This window comes from Trachurus japonicus, chromosome 22, assembly GCF_045865225.1.
Source record: "Trachurus japonicus isolate A0001 chromosome 22, Traja_1.0".
NCBI lineage: Eukaryota > Metazoa > Chordata > Actinopteri > Carangiformes > Carangidae > Trachurus > Trachurus japonicus.
In genome coordinates, this window is record NC_140928.1 from 17,776,331 (window position 1) to 17,799,452 (window position 23,122).

Consider the following 23,122-nt stretch of genomic DNA (forward strand, 5'->3'; position numbering starts at 1 on the left):
AAGGCAGCAGTTTACAATACTGACTCTCATACCTCTGCACTTTTTATTATCGCTGTGTGTAATTTCCCTCCCGAAACTGTTTTTTTTTTTTTTTTTTTTTTTTTGGCTGTTGTTGTTTTTCGGGACAGCTGTCAATTTCAAGAGCTAGAACATGGGATTGGACTCTGGAGTTAATATCTCAGATGTTTTACCTTACGGGGGACAAAGTGCCTTTACCCAGCTGGAGCACAACATAGTGGCTGCCTATCTGATTACTGCAGGTAACAACCAGAGGACAGCCAGTGGCATGATGACTGGATACATGTTGTTGTGATGGATGTTGTGTTTATGATTTCACTGCTTTATATTTCTGCAGAGCCTTTCACAGTCAGAAAGTGTGACATAGGGCTCATTGGGGGTTCAGAAGAGTCTTTATTGATTGAGGTCATTTGACAGAATTTTCAGGAAATTTTGACATATATTGGATATGCAAATTTATCTGTAAAGAAGAGCAACAATGAATAATGAACACATTAATGATTTTAAGTGATTTTACATACAACTGCACCGTGATAGTTTAGTGTTGTTTCATGTGCTCGTCTGTTTCTAAGGACTTTAAGGTGAAAACGGTGAAATAAAAATCACATATAGGGAGCGAGACGCGTGGGCTGGGTGAACTCAGACTTTGCAGGCTTTTAATGGTGAAAGAAAGAAATTAGTCTTATTATCCTTAGAAATCTGTTCCGATAGTGTTATGTAATTTATCCAGATCTTGGCACCGTATCATGGTGGTTTACTGAGCCTTGCTCGTATTAAAACATGTTCAGCTCCTGTCTAGGCTCATGGTTAACAGGCAAACATTCACATGAACAACTGTATTGTGCTTATACAGTATGTTTCTGTTGGTATGATCGACTTATGATTCACCGAGTGCAAGATGTAATATTTTCTGTTTGATATTGACCTGACGAGTCTTTTCTTTTTAACTAATAGAACCATGTAAATTATTACCCAAAGATGAGACAAGCAGCTTCCTTAAACATAAAGTAGGATGAAGTACGTATAGTCAAAACACAACTATCTTTACTCTGACTAGTTGTACATTAGTCCGACTGTGTCTCACACTGTACATCCAACCATCCAGCCTGCCTGCCTGAAGCCGGGTTGTGGTGGCAGGAGGCTAAGCAGTTTCCTACCATGCCTGTCCACGGTAATGGTTTCCAGCTCCTCTTGAACAATCCCAAGATGTTACCAAGCCAGGCTACCTTGCCTTCTTACCTCAGTGCCCTTCTCTCTGTCAGTTCCAGTAGCTCTGCAACATGTGCATAAGTGGTTGCTTTTGGATGTAGGCTACCTTGGGCCAGGACAGACCTTAGCAAAATATCATTCTCCTACCATGCACCATGGTGTTGGAATAATTTACAAAATGTTCTTAACTTAAAATCATTTGTACCTATGAGTGACTTCAAGTGTATTATACAGAATGCAGTGAGGGAAGAGTGTCATTGTTTTTCTCGTATGAACTGTGTGTGTGTAAGTTTTGTTTGACTTGTATGACTGATTTTACATGGCTGTGACCTTAGCCAGGTCTCTCTTATAAAAGAGATCTCAGACCTCAGTGGGATTTAATAATAATAATAAAGGAGTCTTATCCTTATCAGATGCTCCTTTCACTGTATAGAGGCCTCCAAATTCTGATCTTGTTCTGGTGGAGGCAATGTGTATCCCAGTGAATCTGAGATCTCATGCTGTCTGGGGTAATAACCTGACATCGACATATGTTCAGTAAAAATACAGCTCTATAGTCCCACACATTTCCTGTCATCTTCTCTCCTCTTCCCAGGTGTCATCAGTTTAGCAAGCAACATTGTGGTGCTGCTCATGTTTGTGAAGTTCAAGGAGCTTCGCACTGCGACCAACTTTATCATAATCAACCTGGCTTTCACTGACGTCGGAGTGGCTGGTATCGGCTATCCCATGTCGGCCGCCTCTGATATTCATGGCAGCTGGAAATTTGGTTACACTGGTTGTCAGGTGGGTGGACTTTGTGTTTACTTACATACAGTAGCCTACAACATCTACTGCATCTGCCCCTTTAGACAAATTATCATCGATAGACTACTGAATCACATTTACATTGAAATGTCATGTTTATGACAGCAAATTTAATGTTGAAATGAATGTTGGAAGGCTCCATCAGTAAATAGATTTGTGTTGCATCTCCATTAACCTATTACCCTTTTCAGGTTTCCACTGTCACCTTTCAGAGAGAGAGTTCTGGGTAGACATGAATGTGAGAGTGTGTGTTATTTATCTCTGTATGTCAGCTTTGTTTCATAACCTGGATCTAGGATGTACATTTCCCCCGTCCTATCTTTTGGGATTTGCTCCAGCCCACCTGTGACCCTGCTCAGATAATTGGTCTAGACAGTGGAAAAATACATGGATGGACTTCCAAATTTCTTTTAATTGATCCAGGTGAGGAGAGCATTATTAGGGAGCTGCCCCCATAGTATCACATTCCTGACCAGGACAGAAGTAGGAGTCCACACCATAAGCCACCGTGCAGTAACCCCCTACCCCCACCCCATCAACCGGCCAGGAGGCCCCAGGGCAACACCCCTAGGCAGTCCAGACTCAGCTCCCAGTGTGCGGGGCCCCCAATGAGGAAAACACTGAAGCAAGAAGCTAAAAGAAAGCAGGATATAATTAATACTAAAAGTAGAAATAAGGGCATTGTCAAATACATATTGTACCTTATATGCACCAGATATCCTTGTCCCCATGATGAGTCAGCTTCCTGTATACATGTCACGTGGGCTTCTCCACGGCCCCGCCCCCTTAAGAGACTAGCAGCAGGTCTTTTGACTCAATGAGAGAAGTGGGCGTGAACACAGATTTTGGTCGATTCTTTCACCCCATAGTAATTTGATTCAATATTGGACAAATTTTTTCATGAAAATGGCAATTTTCATGAAAAAACACATCAGGAGACCTGTCTCTGGCTCAACAACTGGCGAGATTTGACACAGATTTCCTAGGCAACGCCAAACAAACGTTCACGAACGCCCACACAAATTTTTTAAAGGATTTTCATCATGCTAAATATGACTGTTAGCTGTGTAAATAGCCTATTTAATGGCAAGGCAAGGCAATTTTATTATATATAGCCCATTTTTACCAACAGTTTGTCTCAAAGGGCTTTACATTGCATCATAACAACATCCTCTGTCCTTAGCCCTCACATCCACTGAGGAAAAACTCCTGGGAAACTCTTTAACAGGGAAAAATGTTATAAGAAAACTTTTGTCTCCTCCCATAATTTTTCTTCATTTGACACCAAACTTCAAAAAAACATTGGCAAAACATTGTGCTGTCCACAGTTCCAATGAAATAGTTTTTTAACTTTCCGAGATTGCTAAAACTTTCTAAAAACTTTGTCCAGTAGTGTAGCCTATGATTTGGCCCCCTCCTGTGCCTACCATTTCTATAATGTGTGCTGAGGTATTTTATTCAATCCACAAGTCCCTCCCAACTGTGTATATAAATAGTCCAGTTATTCACAAGGCCCAATCATAAGTGATATTGGATAAAATTCCCTCATGGTCTCTAAAGCCCTTACAAATACTAACATGACTTATGGTGAGCTGCCCTGAGACTAAACCTGTGAGCAGGCTGATGCACATTCACTTCGGCTGTTGCTCTGCACGTGAATATTTCAGCAGATTATGTGTTTTTTCCTCAGTCCTTGTTGTTGCACCCTTATATTGACCCATGTGATATTACAGTAATCTACAATGAGAAGGAGAGCTATAACCCAGTGCCACACAATCCATTAGGCCAGTGATTGCATTTCCATATTATGCACAGTCGTAAGGAAATCAATTTATGAATTTGGTGATAAGAGAGAGAGAGAGAGGGGGGACTTTGTTAAAATGGGGAAAATGGGTCCACTGCAGACATTTTGTTGGCTCTCACTTGTTTTTCTTAGTTGTGATATCAAGTTTCAGCCAAATATTAATGAACATCTCCTGTTGGTTTTAGCTTTATCCATGGGGATACAGTGAATGAGGTATGGTCCTAGGAATGAACTGTTGTGCAAGTGAGAAAAGGGAATGCAGTGTAAAAACAAAAAAGGACAAATAGCAATATTATTCATTCACTAAAAATCACATAGATTTTACTGCTAACCACAGGCGTACACTGCAAAATCTTTCCAAGAATATTTGTCTCATTTCTAGTCAAAACTAAACTCTTTTCACTCACAATAAGATTCATCACCTAACAATGAACTTGTTTTTAAATCATTTTCATTTGTTTCAAACAAATTTTCACTTGAAATAAGTAGAACAATCTGCCAGTGAAAGCAAGTTTTTTTGTGCTTGTAATAGAAAAGAAAAACTTGATCCACTGTCAGATTCTTCTACTTATTTCAAGTGAAAATCTGCTTTAAATAAGTAAAACGTGTCTAAAAACAAGCTACTTTTTAATGTGATGAGTCTTATTTTAAGTAGAATGAGATTTGTTTTGACTAGAAATGACATTTTGACTAGAAATAAGACAAATATTCTTGGTAGGATTTTGAGTTTTTGCAGTGTACAGTGGACTAGCAGGTAGCTGAAAGTGTCTATTCAATCTCGCTATCAACTTGCTGGTCTCAATTCATTTTGGTATACTGCAAAAGAGATACCACAGAATTATGAGAATACTCGATTAGCTATAAATTAACTTATTTCGATATCAGTTGAGCTCACTGCACCACTCCATTACATCTATTTTACAGTAATGCAACAGCGCTGCAATTTTCAGTAGAATAAAAAGAGAAGAAAATGATGCAATCAACAAGTTTCTGATGTACACACATATATCTTTACACACAACTCATCTATACAAAGGCATATATATAATACATAGAAATAATTATTTTACATACAGACATAACATTGATATAAATACTACTTTTTTTCCCCAAACACCTGCAATATGTGAAAATATTCTGACACACCTTGAATATCATAAGAAACATCAGGTGAACACCGTCATAATGTTGTGCAATATCAAGGGAGGAAATTACTGTAATATAGAGGCACCAACCTCTGGCAAGTGGTGACAAAACCTCAGCATTGTATCAACTATAGAACATATTTCACATGGTAGTGGAAAAATTTAACAAATATGGCATGCAGCCAGTAACTACAGTACATACGTCATGCATGTGGTGATCTATTATCAAAATGTATAGCCTACCCCTAGGAGCAGAGTCATGTGCAGACTTATTTTTGTTTAGTGTGTTTTTGTGCCACGAATACACAGGTAGCTGTCATAAAAGTCACAGAAACATCAGAAATCATGATCAAATGTGTTCTTTGCTTTGTTTTTCCAGATCTATGCAGCTCTCAACATCTTCTTTGGCATGGCCAGCATCGGCCTGTTGACTGTGGTCGCCATCGACCGCTACCTCACCATCTGTAGACCAGACATAGGTATTTATTTACTGTTCCCTATGCATCCGACTAGTGTACACTAAAACAAACTAACTAACATGACCAGGGCCGTTGCTAGGAATTCTGGGCCCCCTTAAAGAATACTAAAGTGGGCCCCTCCCCCTAACTTTTCCTTTTTTTCCCCCTTAGACTACGTATGTATTATCGTTTTTTATTTAGCCTTCTTTATTTTGATGCTAATGCAGCATTACACTGCAAAAACTCAAGTATCTTAGCAAGAATATTTGTGTTATTTCTAGTCAAAATGTAATTTCTAGTCCAAACAAATCTCATTATACTTAAAATAAGACACATCATATTAAAAGTAGCTTGTTTTTAGACACTTTTTTCTTCTTTCAAGCATATTTTCACTTGGAATAAGTAGAGAAAATCTGATAGTGGAGCAAGTTTTTCTTCCTTATTACAAGCACAAAAAACTTACTTTCACTGGCAGATTTTTCTATTTATTGTGAATTTAAGTGAAAATTATCTAAAAACAAGTTAATTTTTAGGTAATGAGTCTTATTTTAAGTGGAAAGAGATTAGTTTTGACTAGAAATGAGACATTTGAACAAGAAATAAGACAAATATTCTTGGAAAGATGTTGAGTTTTTACAGTGTACTATGAGTATTAGTCAGGGTCTTACACAGAATAAATCAGTCATACAAAGATTAGACTACTGGGGTTTTTTATGGGCCCCACTGGGCGCTGGGCCCCTAGAATTATCATCACCTTTCTCCCCTATACAACGACCCTGAACATGACATTTCTGAAGTAACTGCTGCCTTCATTAAAGTTGTTTAGGTTTTGTTGGACTGGGTCATTCAGAATCATTCTGAATCTCTGTCTCAGTAACACAGTCTTGCAAAATCACATCAGAGACCTCTTCTTTGTGTATTTCATTCATTTCTATTGCAGTAGAGCTGCAGATGTTGTTTTGCAAATTCAGAGGTTTAGATTGGCTGATATGTGAAGCCATGAAATATTATGAAGCAGGAATAAATCCAAAGTATTTATTGGATTATGTTTCATAGTGATTGTGTAAGTGCACTTCATGCAGAGTCAGCTACACCACTCTGAAACAAAAATGTTATTAAGGAAGAAATTATTATTATTATTATTAATTTATTTGTTGTTGTTTTCTACCCCCCCGTGTTAACCCATTCAATCCCATCGGTCACAAAGATAACAATTAGATAGATAGATAGATAGATAGATAGATAGATAGATAGATAGATAGATAGATAGATAGATAGATATGAACTGAAATGTTGCACTGCAAAAACTCAAAATCTTTCCAAGAATATTTGTCTTATTTCTTGTCAAAATGTCTCATTTCTAGTGAAAGCTAATCTCTTTCCGCTTAAAATAAGACTCATCGCCTGAAAATTAACTTGTTTTTAGATAATTTCCACTTGTTTCAAACTAATTTCACTTGAAATAAGTACAAAAATCAATTGCCAATGAAAGCAGGTTTTTTGTGTTTGTAATAAGAAAGAAAAACTTGCTTTCACTGGCAGATTTTTCTACTTATTTCAAGTGAAAATATCCTTGAAAAAAGTAAAAAGTGTCTAAAAACAAGCAACTTTTTATTTGATGAGTCTTATTTTAAGTAAAATGAGATTTGTTTCGACTAGAAATAAGACAAATATTCTTGGTGAGATTTTGAGTTTTTGCAGTGTGTGCAAAACAGGCATAGCAGCAGACACAACAGCCCTCTAAGGGGGTTGCCAGGTGCAGTCAAACAATCATAACATATTCAGAGTTTGTATGGCCTGTGGAAGGAATTCTTTAAAATGTCCCGGCTCATCCTGGGAAATCTGAATCTTGAATCTTGGGCTGGATGGAAGCAGTTCAACTCTGAGTTTTTGGGATGTGTAACATCCTCAGATATCTGTCTGGCCTTCCTGACAACTGTGGTGTTGAACAGCTCACCGAGTTGATGTTGTTGCTTACCGACCAGCTTCCCTGCAATATTTACTATTGAGGAAAGCTTCTTTTTGCTGCACTTTCAAGTTGCCATACCACAAACTACAATTTCAACTGAATTGAGTTATGTGTAAGTATGTATGAAACCAATATCAGCACACTGGCACAATGTCCTGTTTGTGTCCGATGTGTCTCTCCAGGACAGAAAATGACAGTGCAGTCATACAACCTCCTGATCCTGGCAGCGTGGCTGAATGCTGTGTTCTGGTCCTCCATGCCCATAGTGGGTTGGGCTGGTTACGCCCCGGACCCCACTGGAGCTACATGTACCATCAACTGGAGACAGAACGATGCGTGAGCATTCAGCACAATTCTTTCGGTAGACAATGGATGGATGGATGGATAGTAAAGGGATGTTTTTGGAATTTCCTACAACACAACACAACATTTAAATGATACCACCTCTATTAGTAAAATATCATGTTCCCCTACTGAAAGAAATTAAATAATTATTTAGACAGGTGTCAGCCCAGGTTAATGTCAAACAACATATACCAGACTGCAGAGAAAATAATTCACAGTTCACAGATCACAGTTCACAGTTCGCAACGATTATTTCTGCCACACCCTCCATAAACACTAAGATACCAACACCATAACCAGTTGAGACATGAAGCAGTCGGTCATTGAAAATAAACTTTCTACAAGATATCAACTGGCTTAACTCACTAAAATGTACCCATCTGTGGTAAACATCCCAGCTTTGGGTAGAGCTTAGATCAGACCAAAGAATCTGAGCTCGGCCAACATGACCCATTGACTGTGTTTATGGGGCCAACCTGGCCTGGTTTAAACTTTTTTAAAAATAATTTAAGATGTCTGTAATCATTAAAAATATATAAAATGTAAATTAAGTCTAGATTATTCGGACTGAAACTTTATTTACAATGTTTACACACAAACTAGCACATTAACCAGGCCCAATATGAGATTTGATCAACATACAACCTTGTGACCTTTTTCTCTGCAGCTCCTTCATCTCTTACACTATGGCAGTGATTGCTGTGAACTTTGTGCTACCTCTGTCCACCATGTTTTACTGCTACTACAACGTCTCAGTCACTGTGAGGAGGTACAAAGCTGGAAACTCCCTGGACAGTGTCAACATCGACTGGTCCGATCAGATGGATGTTACCAAGGTGAGAACTGAGCCTCTCTCTGCTGTTGTCCCTGAGGTAGTGGTGGAAGCCATTGTGTCAGTGGATAGAAATAGGTACCCAGTCTATTATTCGCTTAAAAGTCCATTAATTAGTGAGTTCACTTCAACTATGGCAGAGATGTAATATCAAGTCTTAATGCACCTTAATGTTTGTTTCACAATTTGTTCTTGTTATCTTTGTCACATTTCGTTTTTGTCCACTGTACTATATAATTTCACAATAAAAAAAAATAAAAAAAGTCTTAATGCACCCAAACACAATGCTGGCACATCCTGTGTCCGCTGGCATTCTAGTCACATTTTATGGCCATCAGTCTCACATGACTCTGTATTCAGTTTATTTTGTATACAGGTGTATGTCACTACACTGATGGTGTAGATCTCACATTCAGTCAGTCCAGGCCATTGCCCTAATAAGAATGTATTCTTAGCAATTCTTGTCTGGTTAAATAAAGGTTTACTACTGCTACTACTACTACTACTAAAAGGTACTTTATTGGTCACATATACAGCTACTACTACTACTACTACTACTACTTCTACAGTAAAGCTACTATTGATATACTGTTGTAAACTTTTGTCCTCATTTGTTCCTTTTTATGACCCTTGGTAACAGGGCCGGCTCTATGCAGGGGCAAGAGGGGGCAGCGCCCCCTCAAATAAATGTCTTGCCCCCTCAAATCCTAATTTTAGAAGTTGAGAAAGCACATTTTAATATACTCAAAAAATGTGTATATTACACACTGACAAAATTATCTGCAGTAGCACAAAAATCTGCCAAAAAAGGGACACTGTTCTTTTCTAAAATGTTCTGTTCTTTTTTTTCTCTTTTTTTTAGTAATCATAAGACTACCTTTCAGTTTTGTAAATCTTGACCATAGTAGACCCCCCGCCCTCTTCTCAGAGTACACCAGAATGCTTCACTCACATTTTAAAATCACAAAAATTTTCTGGGGGGGATGCCCCCAGACCCCCCTACAGGGGTTTAGCTACTCACCTTTTCCACCCCCCCTGGGTTTGCAATGCATCTTCAGGTATATGCAGCCCTAACCCCTCATATAATGTGGCTCTTTGCATATGACAGTAACAAATTTGGGCTCTAAGACCCTGGTTGGCCCCCCGGCCCCGAGTTGGACAGGTCTGAAGGTAGAGGCCTGACAAAGTGCAATCCACTTCTCCAGGTTGGGGTTGGACACACAGCCAACAACCCAATTCAATGAAGTTACTATAAGCACAGAGAAAAAAAAGTGCTGGAGCATGATGTGTTCACATGATGCCCCCTTCACATTTCTGACTGCCTCCTCATATATGCCTGCTTGGTAACAGTGAACTGTCTCTCTCCTAATGAATCCCAACTCTGTGTCTGTGGCCATCAGATGTCCATTGTGATGATTGTTATGTTCCTGGTGGCCTGGTCTCCTTACTCCCTGGTGTGTCTCTGGGCCTCATTTGGTGACCCGATGACCATACCTGCTCCAATGGCTATCATCGCTCCTCTCTTTGCTAAGTCCTCCACTTTTTACAACCCCTGCATTTATGTCATAGCCAACAAGAAGTGAGTGCTTTTTGTTTGTTTTTTTTACATTTACATCACATTGTGATAGACAGGTGTGTTTGTCTTATTATGATCATCGATGACCTTTTCCTCCAGGTTCAGAAGAGCCATAGTAGGGATGATCCGATGTCAAACAAGGCAGAGAATCACCATCAACACCCAGGTTCCCATGACAACCTCCCAGCAACCTCTGACCCAGTGAAATGAAATGAAATGAAGGCATTGCATTGTATGAATACAGTAGACCCTGGCATTAAAACCACGTACAGATGCTTGGTCTGATGAAGTAATATGAATCTGTCTGTTATAGTTGTAATTATATATGTTTAATAATCTGGCTGTGCATCAGTGTTTACTGTGTAAATCCTACCTGCTCTCTCTCTCTCTTCCTCCCCTCCTCTCTCTATCCCTTTGTAGAGTGTGTAATGTAAGATCCTGTGCATTAAAAACCCATTAATTTTTATTCAGTTCAACAGAGTATCATACATACACAAACTTGTCTTTGTGAAAAAAAAAGACGTTTCTTTCTTTAAAAAAAAAAAAAAAAGATAAAGTTTTACAAAAAGTATTGAAGAAATGTTAAAAGCTCAAGGAAGAGAGGTGACTGTAAAATATGCTTTAAGATCACAAATGATTGTTAGAAAAACAACTTTCTTATCTAGATATAAGAGAACAGTGGGGCGACTGAAGGGGCTGACTGTATTATTGGGGACAGTAGTAAATTACTACATGACAGGTTCTTCAGACTGGACTGAAATTGGACATAGACTCATTTATCATACTACCGAGAAAGTGGATGTTTGTTTTTACTGTTGCTCCCTGCCTCAAAGTAAATCTGACCGCAGCCTGAACTCCCCCTGTATGTAGGCTACTGTACAGACTGAGACAAGACCTCAGGTAAAGTCGAGGGAACTGTGGTAGTCAGTTACAGTGTGCCTGTTTCCAGCCATTGCTGTTGTCTTAGGCCACATTGGCCTCCAGCCAGCCTGCAATCTCATCCCCATTGCTCTTGATCCATGCAATGTTGTTCCGCACTGTCTCCAGGGCCTGCTTTCGAGGCATCACCCCAGCTCCTGCATCTGGAGTCAGACCAAAGAAATACTCCATCTACAAGCCAGGGAGAAAGACACATGTCACCAGAGACCCTGACCCAAACAACCACTACCAACTGTGACTCAAACAGTGTCAGGCGTGTGTAGTATAGTGAGTGTATCGAGCCATTCTGCCAATTAGAACACATGTGTTGAAGTTTGTGCTGAAGGTTGTGGTAGTAGTTATCATTTAAAACTTCTTTAACCCCAGGTTGTAATGAATGCAACCCAGCAGGATGGGGAAATCCGCACTGGCCCACCCACAATCTATTCAGTTCAATATGAGTGAATTTAGTTCTCAATGAGTCAAATAAATGTTATATATATATATATATATATATATATACACACACACACACACACACACACACACACACACACACACACACACACACACACACACACACACACACACAATTCTATCCAAATATAGGCCAAACTGTGATTTTTTCTTATAAAAGTGTAGGAGGTTACAAAATTGGACCAGATATTTATTTTCCTTCGAAAACACTATCTGTATTATTTATGACTACTGTACATGTGAGAGAAAAAGTTCTCTAATGAAAAAATGATCTATATCTGTATCTGCATAAGTATAGACTGAGTGAGTAATATTGTAAGTAACAACAATAAGGTTCAACAGACACAACAAAGCAAAGCACATGCAGCGCAACCAAGGAACAAAGCTGACCTTCCCCAGTTGAAGCTCTGTGTTGTAGGTGGTGGAGATTTGAGTAAGCAAACGACCAAGGTTCCTGTCGTTGATGGTGTACCTGTTAACAGAGAACATTTGTAACGACCACTGGATAAACACAGATAAACAGAAACATGTCTGACTAACATCTAAAGCATTTTCACCTTCTTATCTTTCCCAGGGCCGGCCCTAGGATTTTGGTGGCCCTAAACAAGATTTTTGTTTGTGGCCCAGTCTAAGCGCAAACACCGAATCACTGGTTAAAACTGAATACAGACATGTTTATCCCTTCTGAGGTTTGAGGCCATTTTCTCTAATTTAACATATTTTTTAAGATACTTGCAGATGTAACAATACTTAAGTGTTTTATGTCTAAATATTAGCTGTAAGCACACTGAGGCCAGTTTGTCCTAGAACACTGACGTGATGAAGAAATAATTTAGGTCAAATGCTGGAAATTTGAGGTCTGCTTTTTGAAAAATTTCAAATCCCTTGGGAAACACACCTTCAGTCATGGGAATTAACTGTTTTTGGTAAGTGTAGAAAACAAGTCTAAAATGAAATTTTGTGAGATTGCTTTTTGAGCACAAATGTTGTCATTCTGCCATTCTATTTTCACCAAATGTCTCAAATGTGAGATAAAAGAAGCTGAATATTGACTTCACACTACATATAAAGCTCATAGTGTGCACGTGCAGACCTCAGGATGTTTAAATGACTTGAATGAACCCCGGTACCTTTCTGATCATGTGGCCCCCCACCTAACGGCTGTGGCCCTAAACAACCGCATAGAGTGTTTATGCCAGGGGCCGGCCCTGATCTTTCCTCTCCTGAACAGCTTTAATCATCCTCCTCCTCCTCCTCCTCCTCATCATTGATACAATAATGTCACATGGCACTGTAGTTTGCCACCAAACACACCCTATAGATGTCACAAGCCACTTTCCGGCCAGTACTTTTCCATTCTGGCCCCGTTGGCCACTCCCATAAAAGACCAGTGCATCACAAAGCATCAGAGGGCTTGAGAAAGGTCCCAGCCTGTCTCTGTCAGCTGAACTGACCTTTTGACCAGATAGTCCCAGTTCAGAGTGGTCCAGTCCCATGCCATACTCTGTCCTAGACGGTTGTAGGACACGTAGCGCACTATGGTGAAAAGGTCCTGACTCCTCACCACACTCTCGTCCTTGGTGGCTTCAAGGAGCCTGTGGGGCAGATCAAAATGTCTCTCTTTTAATTAAGGTATGAATTTTAGTTTTGTAAGTCTAAGTTATCCCAGTAAAACGTTTGTTTAAATGGGTTCAGTGTAAGCTGAGTAAGTACTTATGAATCCTCCTTCATGTGTGTCATTCATCTCATTCCATTTTCAATTGAGACAGAGAAGAAGTGATTAATGGTGATGTGGACTGCAGCCCTGATCCCAGTTTTGTCATTAACCAGTCTGGACCGGCCTTTGTCACCAGTCCTCTGTCGATAACCTGCTCGATTACGCCCATTCCATGACTGTAGAAATAAAAGCTGCTGTTTCTGCCCAGTGCCTGCTCTACCCTGACAACTAATTTATTGAACTGACATTCTCAGACGTCAGCTAACAGAGCTGGAGGTTAGTTAACAGTCTCAGCAAGTTATTTTCTGTTAATTTATTGAATCACCTTTAAGGATTTCTGGATGATTTAGTACAGATGATTTAACCTTCCTCTTGTGTTAGAGTCGCCACTGACCTGTTTTTAAGTTTTTAATGCATAAAAGTACCACATACATTTTAGCATTTATTGCATCAACGCTTTTTGCTTTTTGACTTTGTCAGGAACCTCTATTTAAACAAAATAAATTGGTAAAGAATTTGTGTTTTTAGGGTTGGTTTTGATCCGGTTATAATGATAAGAACAATTATGGGAGTTAAAACTGAAATCATAAGTGTAAAACCAACCTTTTCATGGATAAGGAAGCCTAACAACGTAACCAAGAGTTAAGAAACAAATGGGATGATAAATAATTGTTTTTAGTGTGACGGCTGATTTAAGACTCGGGTCAAAACCGACCCACAAGAGATGGTAACAAAAAGCTAACAAGAGGAAGGTTAAAAAATCTCTGACACTGACAGCAGGTAAAACCATGTGACATGGGTTGGCTCATCTCTGGTCCCAGGTCCCCTACATCACATCAACATCAAGATGAGATATTGTACATACTGGGTGAGAAGTTTGACATCCTCCACAGAAGCCAGGCCGTATAGCAGCTTGTCCTTCTCCTGAGCCAGAGACGAGTCTTTGTATTTCTTGAACATGGTGTTCCACTTGTCCTCGGTGCCCGAGTTCTTCATGCCATACCGATACACCAGCAGCCTGAGATTCACTGCCACGTCGCTGCAGATCAGAGGGTCAGGAGACTTTAATGTTGGGTTACCCGAGAGGAAAATCCTCACAGTGGAGTTTGATTTGATTTGATTTGATTTTTATTTGTCTCAAACAAGCACATCAAAAGACAAACAATCTATGTAACAAGAAACAAAACAATAATGATACTGTGCAAGTTTGAGAAGGGGCTGAAGGAAGCAAAGCTTATCAAGTTCAGCCCCCCCTTACATTGTGATTCATGTCATACAGTACATCTGTAGTTCCATACAATTCAGAAGATTAAAAACATATTGCTTTAATATGAAATAAGATCATGATTATAAATAAAAAGAGTAAAATTAGCTGTCAAGTTCTTTATAGCTGTCCAAGAGTGTATGTTTGTACTTACTTTTAAATTGTTTTAAGTTATTGCACATTTTTATATCCTCATCTAGTCTATTCCACATTTTAACACCACAAAAATAGATGCTAAAACTTTTCAGGGTAGAATGGATGGTAGATTGTTTAAAGTTACAGTTCCCTCTTAAATCATATATGCTTTCTCTGACCATAAACATTTTTTGGATGTTTATTGGTAGCAACCTATTCCAGGCTTTAAACAAAATCGGACCTGTTTGGAATTTGACTAGGTCCTCAAATCTTAAAATACCCGATTTTAAAAACAACAGATTTGTATGATCAAGGTACCCAGCATGATGAACCATCCTTATGACTCTTTTTTGTAAAATGCAAATCTTTTGTAAAGTGCTTTTATATGTGTTTCCCCATACCTCAACACAGTAAGATAAGTACGGATCAATGAGTGCATAGTACAGTTGAAAGGTGTGGTTGTGTTTTTAAAGCAACATTGGTAAATACCAGGTCAGGATGAATCTCACAGCAGTGCATGATAAATGATACAAATATAACATATACTGGATATCAGCTGTTGGTCTATTACTGTAGAATACTGTCTTGTGTGTTTGTGAGGAATGAAACAGTGGAGTAAAGTTACCTAAGACTTCCATCTATCCATTGGTTAAAGATACGCGAAGCCGCATTCAGAGCCTCTTCATCTCCCATCTGACAGGCCAGACCGAGCACAGTCTCCCTCAGTAACCTGCCAGACACATCCAACAACCATTTTATGTCAGCTGATACAGGTGTGCATGGAAGAGTATGATATTCAACAGCAATGAACTGATTGTGAAGAGTCTAGGGGAAGCCCGGAGGTGTGTGATGGTTTCTGGCATACCGCTCCGTCTGCGTTCCAACATCATCCCATCCAAGTCGTGTTGCGATAGTTTTAACATGATCACGGAAGAGTTTCTACAGGATTAAAAAAATAATACGGTTGTCAATCAACACAGGGATAACTACACATAGACCATACAGTAACTGACTAACTACAACAACAAGTGATGTTTCTACTGCACTGCAAAAACTCAAAATCTTACCAAGAATATTTGTCTTATTTCTAGTCAAAATGTCATTTCTAGTCAAAACAAATCTCATTCTACTTAAAATAAGACTCATCACATTAAAAAGTAGCTTGTTTTTAGACACGTTTTACTTATTTAAAGCAGATTTTCACTTGAAATAAGTAGAAGAATCTGACAGTGGATCAAGTTTTTCTTTCCTATTACAAGCACAAAAAACTTGCTTTCACTGGCAGATTTTTCTACTTATTTCAAGTGAAAATTTGTTTGAAACAAATGAAAATGATCTAAAAACAAGTTCATTGTAGGTGATGAATCTTATTTTGAGTGAAAAGAGTTTAGTTTTGACTAGAAATGAGACAAATATTCTTGGAAAGATTTTGAGTTTTTGCAAAATAATACACACTATGGGTTTACAGGTAAAATGTTTGAATACACACACCTGTGCATGTTGCACTATATTGGACTAGGCGTGGACAGAAACGGAAGATTATCTCAGAATTATACAGCATTCTTTTCATAATGTAATTATGTTGTTTTATTTTTTGTGTCAGGCACCAGCAGTCCCTGTCAAGGACAAGGGACAAGACAATCCAAAACAATAGATAAGACCACGCTCTGGTGACGGTGCTGAAATAAGGACTGACCATGGAGGACAGTGGACTCAGAAAGAACCTGCAACGTCATCATCCTCATGAATGACGTGTTAGTAGAATATAAACCCAGTAGAGCTCTGAGATCTACTGACTCAGGTCAGATAGTGGAGCACAGAGTTCAAACCAGACATGGTGAAGCAGCATTTAGCTGTTATCCTGCACACAACTGGAACAAACTTCCAGCAGAACTGAGATCAGCCCCAACTTTTAGCTGAGCTCTTCTTAAGAACGTTAAACTTTATCTATTTTCTTTTCTATACTTTTTTTTATTCTTCTGTGATCCTGCTTTTAACTCTATATTTAATGTTTACATAAAAAAAATGAACATCTGCTAGGCTTTGCTGTGAATTTTAGACACCAACACATATTTGCACACCTAGAAAGATCATCACCCCACTCACCTGGAACTTCGGGTATATTGAAGCATCGCCTGACAGCATGTTACGGACATAGGCAATAGATGAGGCCAGGCGGTCCCAGACGATGTAGTCAGTCTCATTCTTCAAGTACATAGTGAGATTAAAGGCATTACCATAATCAATGATGTTCGCCCTGACCAGAAAGAAAAGGCACAGTTTAAGTCTTGTCTATGTGACTGCAGACCTGAAAGTTTGAGTTGAGGGAAATCATACCTTGCAAGTGCAAAGACGTCATCTATGTAGCTTGTACGGTCAGCGGCATCAAACTCCTGTTTGAGAAGATTCAAACATAAAATTAATAACAAGACCATGACAGTGACTTGGACATCTGTGATGTGATCTGTGATGAGACCCAAGTTGTAAAGATATATCTAAAAGACACAGTAACAATAATGTTCTTGAAGACTTAGTCCAAGAACTAAAGTCGGATGTCTTTTTGTACTTCATGTTTTCACTTCCAGTGCTATGAAGTTAGCAACTAAAGCAAATCATAATAATAATTATCTGCAGTTAAAGGGTCACTGCTTTTTATACGTTGTAGAGAATACATTTTAATGTCTCAGTTATAATGGTATGGAGTGAGGTGTAATATTGTTATATGATCTATCCATCCATTGTCTATAGTGCCACCTGAACAGGGGGCCCAACCTCCACAGGGGGGTGCCAGAGACCCATGGGGAGGGGTCAAGAAGCCCCCTTGATTTTAAGGGGTGTAATCGCTTCAACATGATAAATAAATATGAGTCAGCAAAGATGAAGCAGCACTATGAGACATAACACGCCCATCAGATTCATCTTGCTAATGCAGCATTACATATGAGTATCAGTAAGGGTCATATGTAGAATAATCCAGTCATACAAAGATTAGACTACTGGGGTTTTCTGTGGGCTCCACTGGGCGCTGGGCCCCTAGAATTATCATCACCTTTCTCCCCTATACAACGGCCCTGGCCTAGCTGGCTGGACTGTTACGGTGCATGTTTGAAAGTGAAATGAAAAGTAAATCATATTACAGACAAAATGTCTTCATGAAAGTGTAAGGGAAATATGAAAATAACAAATCTGTTCTTAAGTTTATTCATCACTAATTTTAGTATTAAGATATTAGGTACACTGCTGCTCAGTGAATAATTCCTTGTTCCATGCTGCAGTTCATTTTTATTTCAACAGTGGATATGCAGAACAATAATAAAGATATGTATGTAAGTGCAATAAAAAATTAAACCATAAAACCAAGAAGTCGGGAGTGTTTCCTTAGTGGATGTGAGGGTCTAAGGACAGAGGATGTTCTTATGATGCCACGTAAAGCAGTTTGAGACAAATTGTAAAAATGGGCTATACAAATAAAATTGCCTTGCCTTGCCTTGGTTTGAAAATATAAGAAAAACTTTTACTCGTTTGTGCAGGTATTAGGAGGTGGACAAAACGTTTCAGCAGTATCTGGGCTACATTGTGGTGAAGTTTCAAAACTGTAGCATCTACCGTTGGTTTGTGGGAATTTTTAAAGTTTTTAGATTTAAACGTTTATTGTGCCCCCCCCAGGAGGGGTGGGGACATGTCCTTGGAATTGAGTTAATCTGGCATGGGACTGGACCTTTTGCAAAGTTTGGTGATTTTTCAGCAAATGGGAAGTATGACTTCCTCGAAAGAAGAAAGAATTCCTAGGAATACAATAAATAAGGTCAGTCAAAGTTCTGTACACAATGTTTAGTTTTTTTTTTTATCACAAAATGACTTTAATCTGAACTTTATTCTGAAAAGCTCTGTGTGTGTAACACTGTAAAAACGATCTGACAGCAGACAATGCTCAGATCTCAGCTTTACCGTGTGGTTACTCTGAAGCTGGTCACGGATGGCGTTCCACATGGCGCCATCGTGGTTGACTCTGTAGAATCCGATGTGATCATTGTTGATCTTCAGCAGACCATCGGCAGACGGAGAGTAGTCACCAATAACGTGGTCTGAAAATCAACAGTGTATGGAAAGAGACATTTGAACTGGATCATGGACCTTACCTTGTCATCTGATTGTGTCATAATGAAAAGATTGATCACGCTGATTATTGATCATAGTACCTGTGCTGCTCTTGTTGAACATGCTGAGCATATTCTTGTCACTTTTCACAGAGTGCCATTTGACTGGGATCGTCCACTTGTACCTGTAATATACACAAAGATAAAGAAAACCGTCACATTCACATTACAATCTTCTTAACCCTATGTCGCCATTTGTATCAAATTTGATACATGAAAATACATGAGGTTTTGAGACCTCTACATCCTCACTGTGATTTTTTTCCCCATGAAAAACCTAATGATACATGCAATGATCAGATAATCCACCAGGGTGCAGTTATTTATGCACCAGCAGGCCTTCACTTGGGACATCCAATATGGCCGCTGTCAATCAGTGACTTTTGAAAAAGTTAAGGTAAGACAAACTTAAAAATTGTTACTGAAACTTCAATAGGAAGAGTTGTTACTGCATTGATGCAAAGTGAAACTACTTAATATTTCATAACTTATTTTATAGTAGAACCGTGTTGAAAATGTGTGTATCAAAATAGATACAGCAGGTAGGTAAGGTAATTTTCTATGCAAATCTGATGTGCAATTTTTTTTAATTTTTTGGAGGGAATTATATTTTTTTCATTATATTTTTTGTCTGATGGTCCAATAAAGGGTCCAATTTCAAAACTTTTGAATTTTCTGACAATAATTTCATGGTTCAGGCTTTACAAGGTTAAACCAGGGCCAAAAACATGTCCATTTGCCTGATCAACACTGCAGTCATCAGATGTCATTGGCAGGTTAGGGTTAGGGTTGTGTATGTGTGTGTGTGTGTGTACTGTATTTGTATTTGTAGTCCTCTTTGAATTCATTACCCTAGAGGTGAGGGAGGCTGACTGGCATCAGCTTTAGGATCCAGAAGGAAACGTTCCTGGCTCAGTTTGGCATTTGTCTCTGTGACAGATAGGTTTACCACGGGGTAACCCATCTGGTTGGTCCATGTGTCCATCACCTCAGCAACTGGCAGCCCACTCACCTGTGAACAGAGGTTTTTTTTTGTTTTTTTCTATGTGAGTGCAAGATGCTCAGTTTGTCCACAGAGCTGGAGTCAGGCATTCAGGAGCAGCTCCTCTGTCTCTGGGCATAAAGCCAGTAAAGGTTGTTTGGTAACACTTTACTTGATGCCTATCTCTATAACGCATTATAACCATACTTATAATGCAGTTATAGTACTGTATAACTAGTTATAAACACTCATAAATGATCATAATGCTTTATAACAATAATCATACTAAGGAATGAATTTTATCATGACTTATAAGGTCAGGTATTATAATACGTTATAACTGTTAGTAACTCGCTGACAATGCCCACATTGATAATGCATTATAAATATAGTTATAATGTGTTGTAAATTGGCTTATAAACATGTATAACTATCATTATAAACACTGATAAATTATAAAAGGCTTTATAACAATAAGCATAACACATTATAGAGCATTATATCTCTATTATAATAATTGACCTAATTGACCTTATAAGCCATTATAAAATGCTCTATGATGTGTTGTGCTAATTGTTATAAAGCCTTATGATAATTTATGAATGGTTATAATGATAGTTATACATGTTTATAAGTAAATTATAACACATTATAGCTACATTTATTATGCATTATTGATGTGGGCATTGTCAGCGAGTTACTAACAATTATAACATATTATAATACCTGGCCTTATAAGTCAAGATAAAATGCTTTATAATGTGTTATGATTATTGTTATAAAGCATTATGATCATTTATGAGTGTTTATAATTGTAGTTATACAGTGCTATAACTGCATTATAACTCATTATAAGTATGGTTATAATGAGTTATAGAGATAGGCGTCAAGTAAAGTGTTTTCAGGGATGAATACCATATAACCTTGGCTTTACCAACCATGCCTGACTACCCACCTTCTCCCCATATTGCAGTAGGGAAAGTGTTTCTTCTATGCTAAGCTAGGCTCATCATCCTGACTCCAGCTCTGTACTTAAAGGTACATTGTGTAGGAATTACTCCCATCTAGCGTTGCAGTTGTATATCGCAAGCAACTCAATCGTATTTTTCATGCTGCATTCACGTGAAATTGGGCAGACGGCAGACAGACGACAGCTGCTGCACGTAACGGCATAATCAAGCCTCTATGTAAACAAGTGGTCAGTCAGCACGGGGCAAAACAATACACGCAACAATATGTTGTCATGCTGTCATATGTCATGCTGTCATGTTGTCATATGTCGTCACGCTGCCACTGAACGTAAAAACATGGCGACACCACATGGCAGCCAGCACCGAGCTTACCCGCTCCATGTATGATATGAATGATATGAACGGCTAATTCAGAGCTGAAAGGAACACTTCACTTTGTTGATGGGGGGGATTACTGGTTAATGAAAAACAGACTTTTGAACCAAATAATCGATTTTCGTGAATAGATAACAGGAGAAGTTACACAATGTCCCTTTAACATTCACAATGATCTTCATTTTCTGAGCTCCCACTGCAGTGAAACTAAGAATAAAACTGATAGTTAATTGAGGAAGAAACTCAAACTCACACTGGCAAGTGATTCCCAGAAGTTGGCTGTTTTGGCATTCTTGAAATGGTAGTCTTTCAAATATTTCTGGAGAATGAAGCAAAGCAATTACAAACCAACAAAAACAGGCATTAATGTACATGAATCGTTGATATGGGTCAGCAGTGTCTGACTTACACGACAGCCATCCCTGAACAGATCTTTACCCATCCAATCCTCCAGCATCCGCAGAATGGACGCTCCCTGGAAAGAGACGATCATTTCCACGATTGTTTGACTGTGTCTCATTGGAAATGTCAATAATAGAGCTCACACTGAGGTTCTCTGGCAGTTGTACCTTGCTGTATGAGATGGCATCAAACACAGAAGTGATCTCTGCTGGGGTCGACACATCCACAATGATCGGGTGAGAGGAGAGAAGAGCGTCATCCACCATGACAGGAAGCACGTCACTGATGATCATGATATCTCGCTGCAGACAACAGTTACAGAACAGACCTCAACACAACTCGTCTATTGTCAGTGTGAATGAAAGTTAGAGGAGAACTCACCATGCCCCACAAAGGTTCAGCTTCCTCCACACCAACATACTCAAAGAAACTGGCAAAGCCCTCATTTAGCCAGAGGTCATCCCACCAGTCCATTGTCACTATGTTCCCAAACCACTAGAGAAAAACAGCAGACTTCAGATTTCAAGATTCAAAGCAAAGGAAGATTTATATTTAATTTGCTGTATCTGGTTTCACAGGGTACACATGCTTATTCGTGCACTTATTCAATCAGTCAAAGCCAGTCTGCATATTCTGGTGAGGAGTCTTAATGAGGAAACATGTGGTGTAAGATGCCTGATGCCTGTTTGATCCCCACCGGAGTCACTCCTTTTTTCCCCTCAGAATGGAGCAACAAATATATTCATTGATTTCATCCTTTTTTCCTTAAAATAAAAGTTCACACAAATCCATTTCATGAATTAGAGAGCCTAAATATATAAAAAACAAAACAAAAAAACAACACTGTTGTGTTTTGTTCTACCTCGGGTAGGGGTACCTCAAAATTTGAGGGCCCTTCCTGCTAGTCTAAAAGGGCTCTCGTGAGCAGCAACTGAGTAGACGAGATAGTTTAGAGGAGGGTAGACAGGCTGGTTGGTTGGAGCTGACCGAGGCAACAGTCGCTCAGATAACTATTCTTCACAACTGTGCTGAGCAGGAAAGCTTTGTAGTGAGAAACATGTCTAACCAGGCTGACTCACTGACACTAGACAGATCAAATCTGGTTTGGTGGCTCTGGGTGGATAGATGAAGGCAGCAGGTTGTGGGGTCAGAATCTGAACTCATGGATGATGGACCCAACCCGTGTCTACTGCTGATACATTTGGCTCTGGCATATACTGTAGGTCTCTGAAGGTCTGGCACTTTGGTGGTCTACCCTTACATAGACACAGATCGGCCATAACATTAAAGCAGAAGTAAGCGATATTTTTGTGTTAATATAAGTCTTAAGTTAGTTATATCTTCCGACAGCAATCACTTACATAGAGTGTTTGGACTGAAACACGGGTCTCTCAGTCACTCTGCTCTGCTCTGAGCCGAGGAGAAAACTTTTCTCGTATCCTACAAGTTTTATCCAATGAGGAGAGAGAACGGCATGAAGGGCTGTGTGTGCAGCCAAGGGACGCGCGTGAATGTGGTGACGTAGGGACGAGGACCAATAGATCCATGACGAGGGCGGGGG

General features: G+C 39.1%; 2 protein-coding genes across 2 annotated transcripts in view; one reads left to right on the forward strand and one right to left on the reverse strand.

The window, feature by feature from the left end:
- On the forward strand, window positions 1-10,541 carry rrh (retinal pigment epithelium-derived rhodopsin homolog). Its single transcript, XM_085766478.1, has 7 exons — window positions 1-260; window positions 1,823-2,013; window positions 5,363-5,462; window positions 7,593-7,746; window positions 8,423-8,591; window positions 9,988-10,166; window positions 10,263-10,541. Exons 1-7 carry the CDS (start codon window positions 152-154, stop codon window positions 10,366-10,368), a joined length of 1,008 nt encoding a protein of 335 aa, XP_085622604.1. The 5' UTR covers window positions 1-151; the 3' UTR covers window positions 10,369-10,541.
- Window positions 10,474-23,122, reverse strand: part of enpep (glutamyl aminopeptidase) — an 18,765-nt gene continuing 6,116 nt past the window's right edge. The window contains exons 6-20 of the mRNA XM_085766476.1: window positions 21,943-22,056; window positions 21,729-21,863; window positions 21,569-21,634; window positions 21,413-21,478; window positions 19,683-19,843; window positions 18,874-18,956; window positions 18,623-18,759; window positions 17,012-17,067; window positions 16,781-16,931; window positions 15,540-15,613; window positions 15,300-15,404; window positions 14,141-14,314; window positions 13,013-13,153; window positions 11,949-12,030; window positions 10,474-11,273 (exon numbers count right to left, since the gene is read on the reverse strand). Coding sequence (XP_085622602.1) covers window positions 11,127-11,273; window positions 11,949-12,030; window positions 13,013-13,153; window positions 14,141-14,314; window positions 15,300-15,404; window positions 15,540-15,613; window positions 16,781-16,931; window positions 17,012-17,067; window positions 18,623-18,759; window positions 18,874-18,956; window positions 19,683-19,843; window positions 21,413-21,478; window positions 21,569-21,634; window positions 21,729-21,863; window positions 21,943-22,056 — 1,692 coding nt within the window. The 3' untranslated portion in view covers window positions 10,474-11,126. The remainder of the gene's footprint in view (window positions 11,274-11,948; window positions 12,031-13,012; window positions 13,154-14,140; window positions 14,315-15,299; window positions 15,405-15,539; window positions 15,614-16,780; window positions 16,932-17,011; window positions 17,068-18,622; window positions 18,760-18,873; window positions 18,957-19,682; window positions 19,844-21,412; window positions 21,479-21,568; window positions 21,635-21,728; window positions 21,864-21,942; window positions 22,057-23,122) is intronic.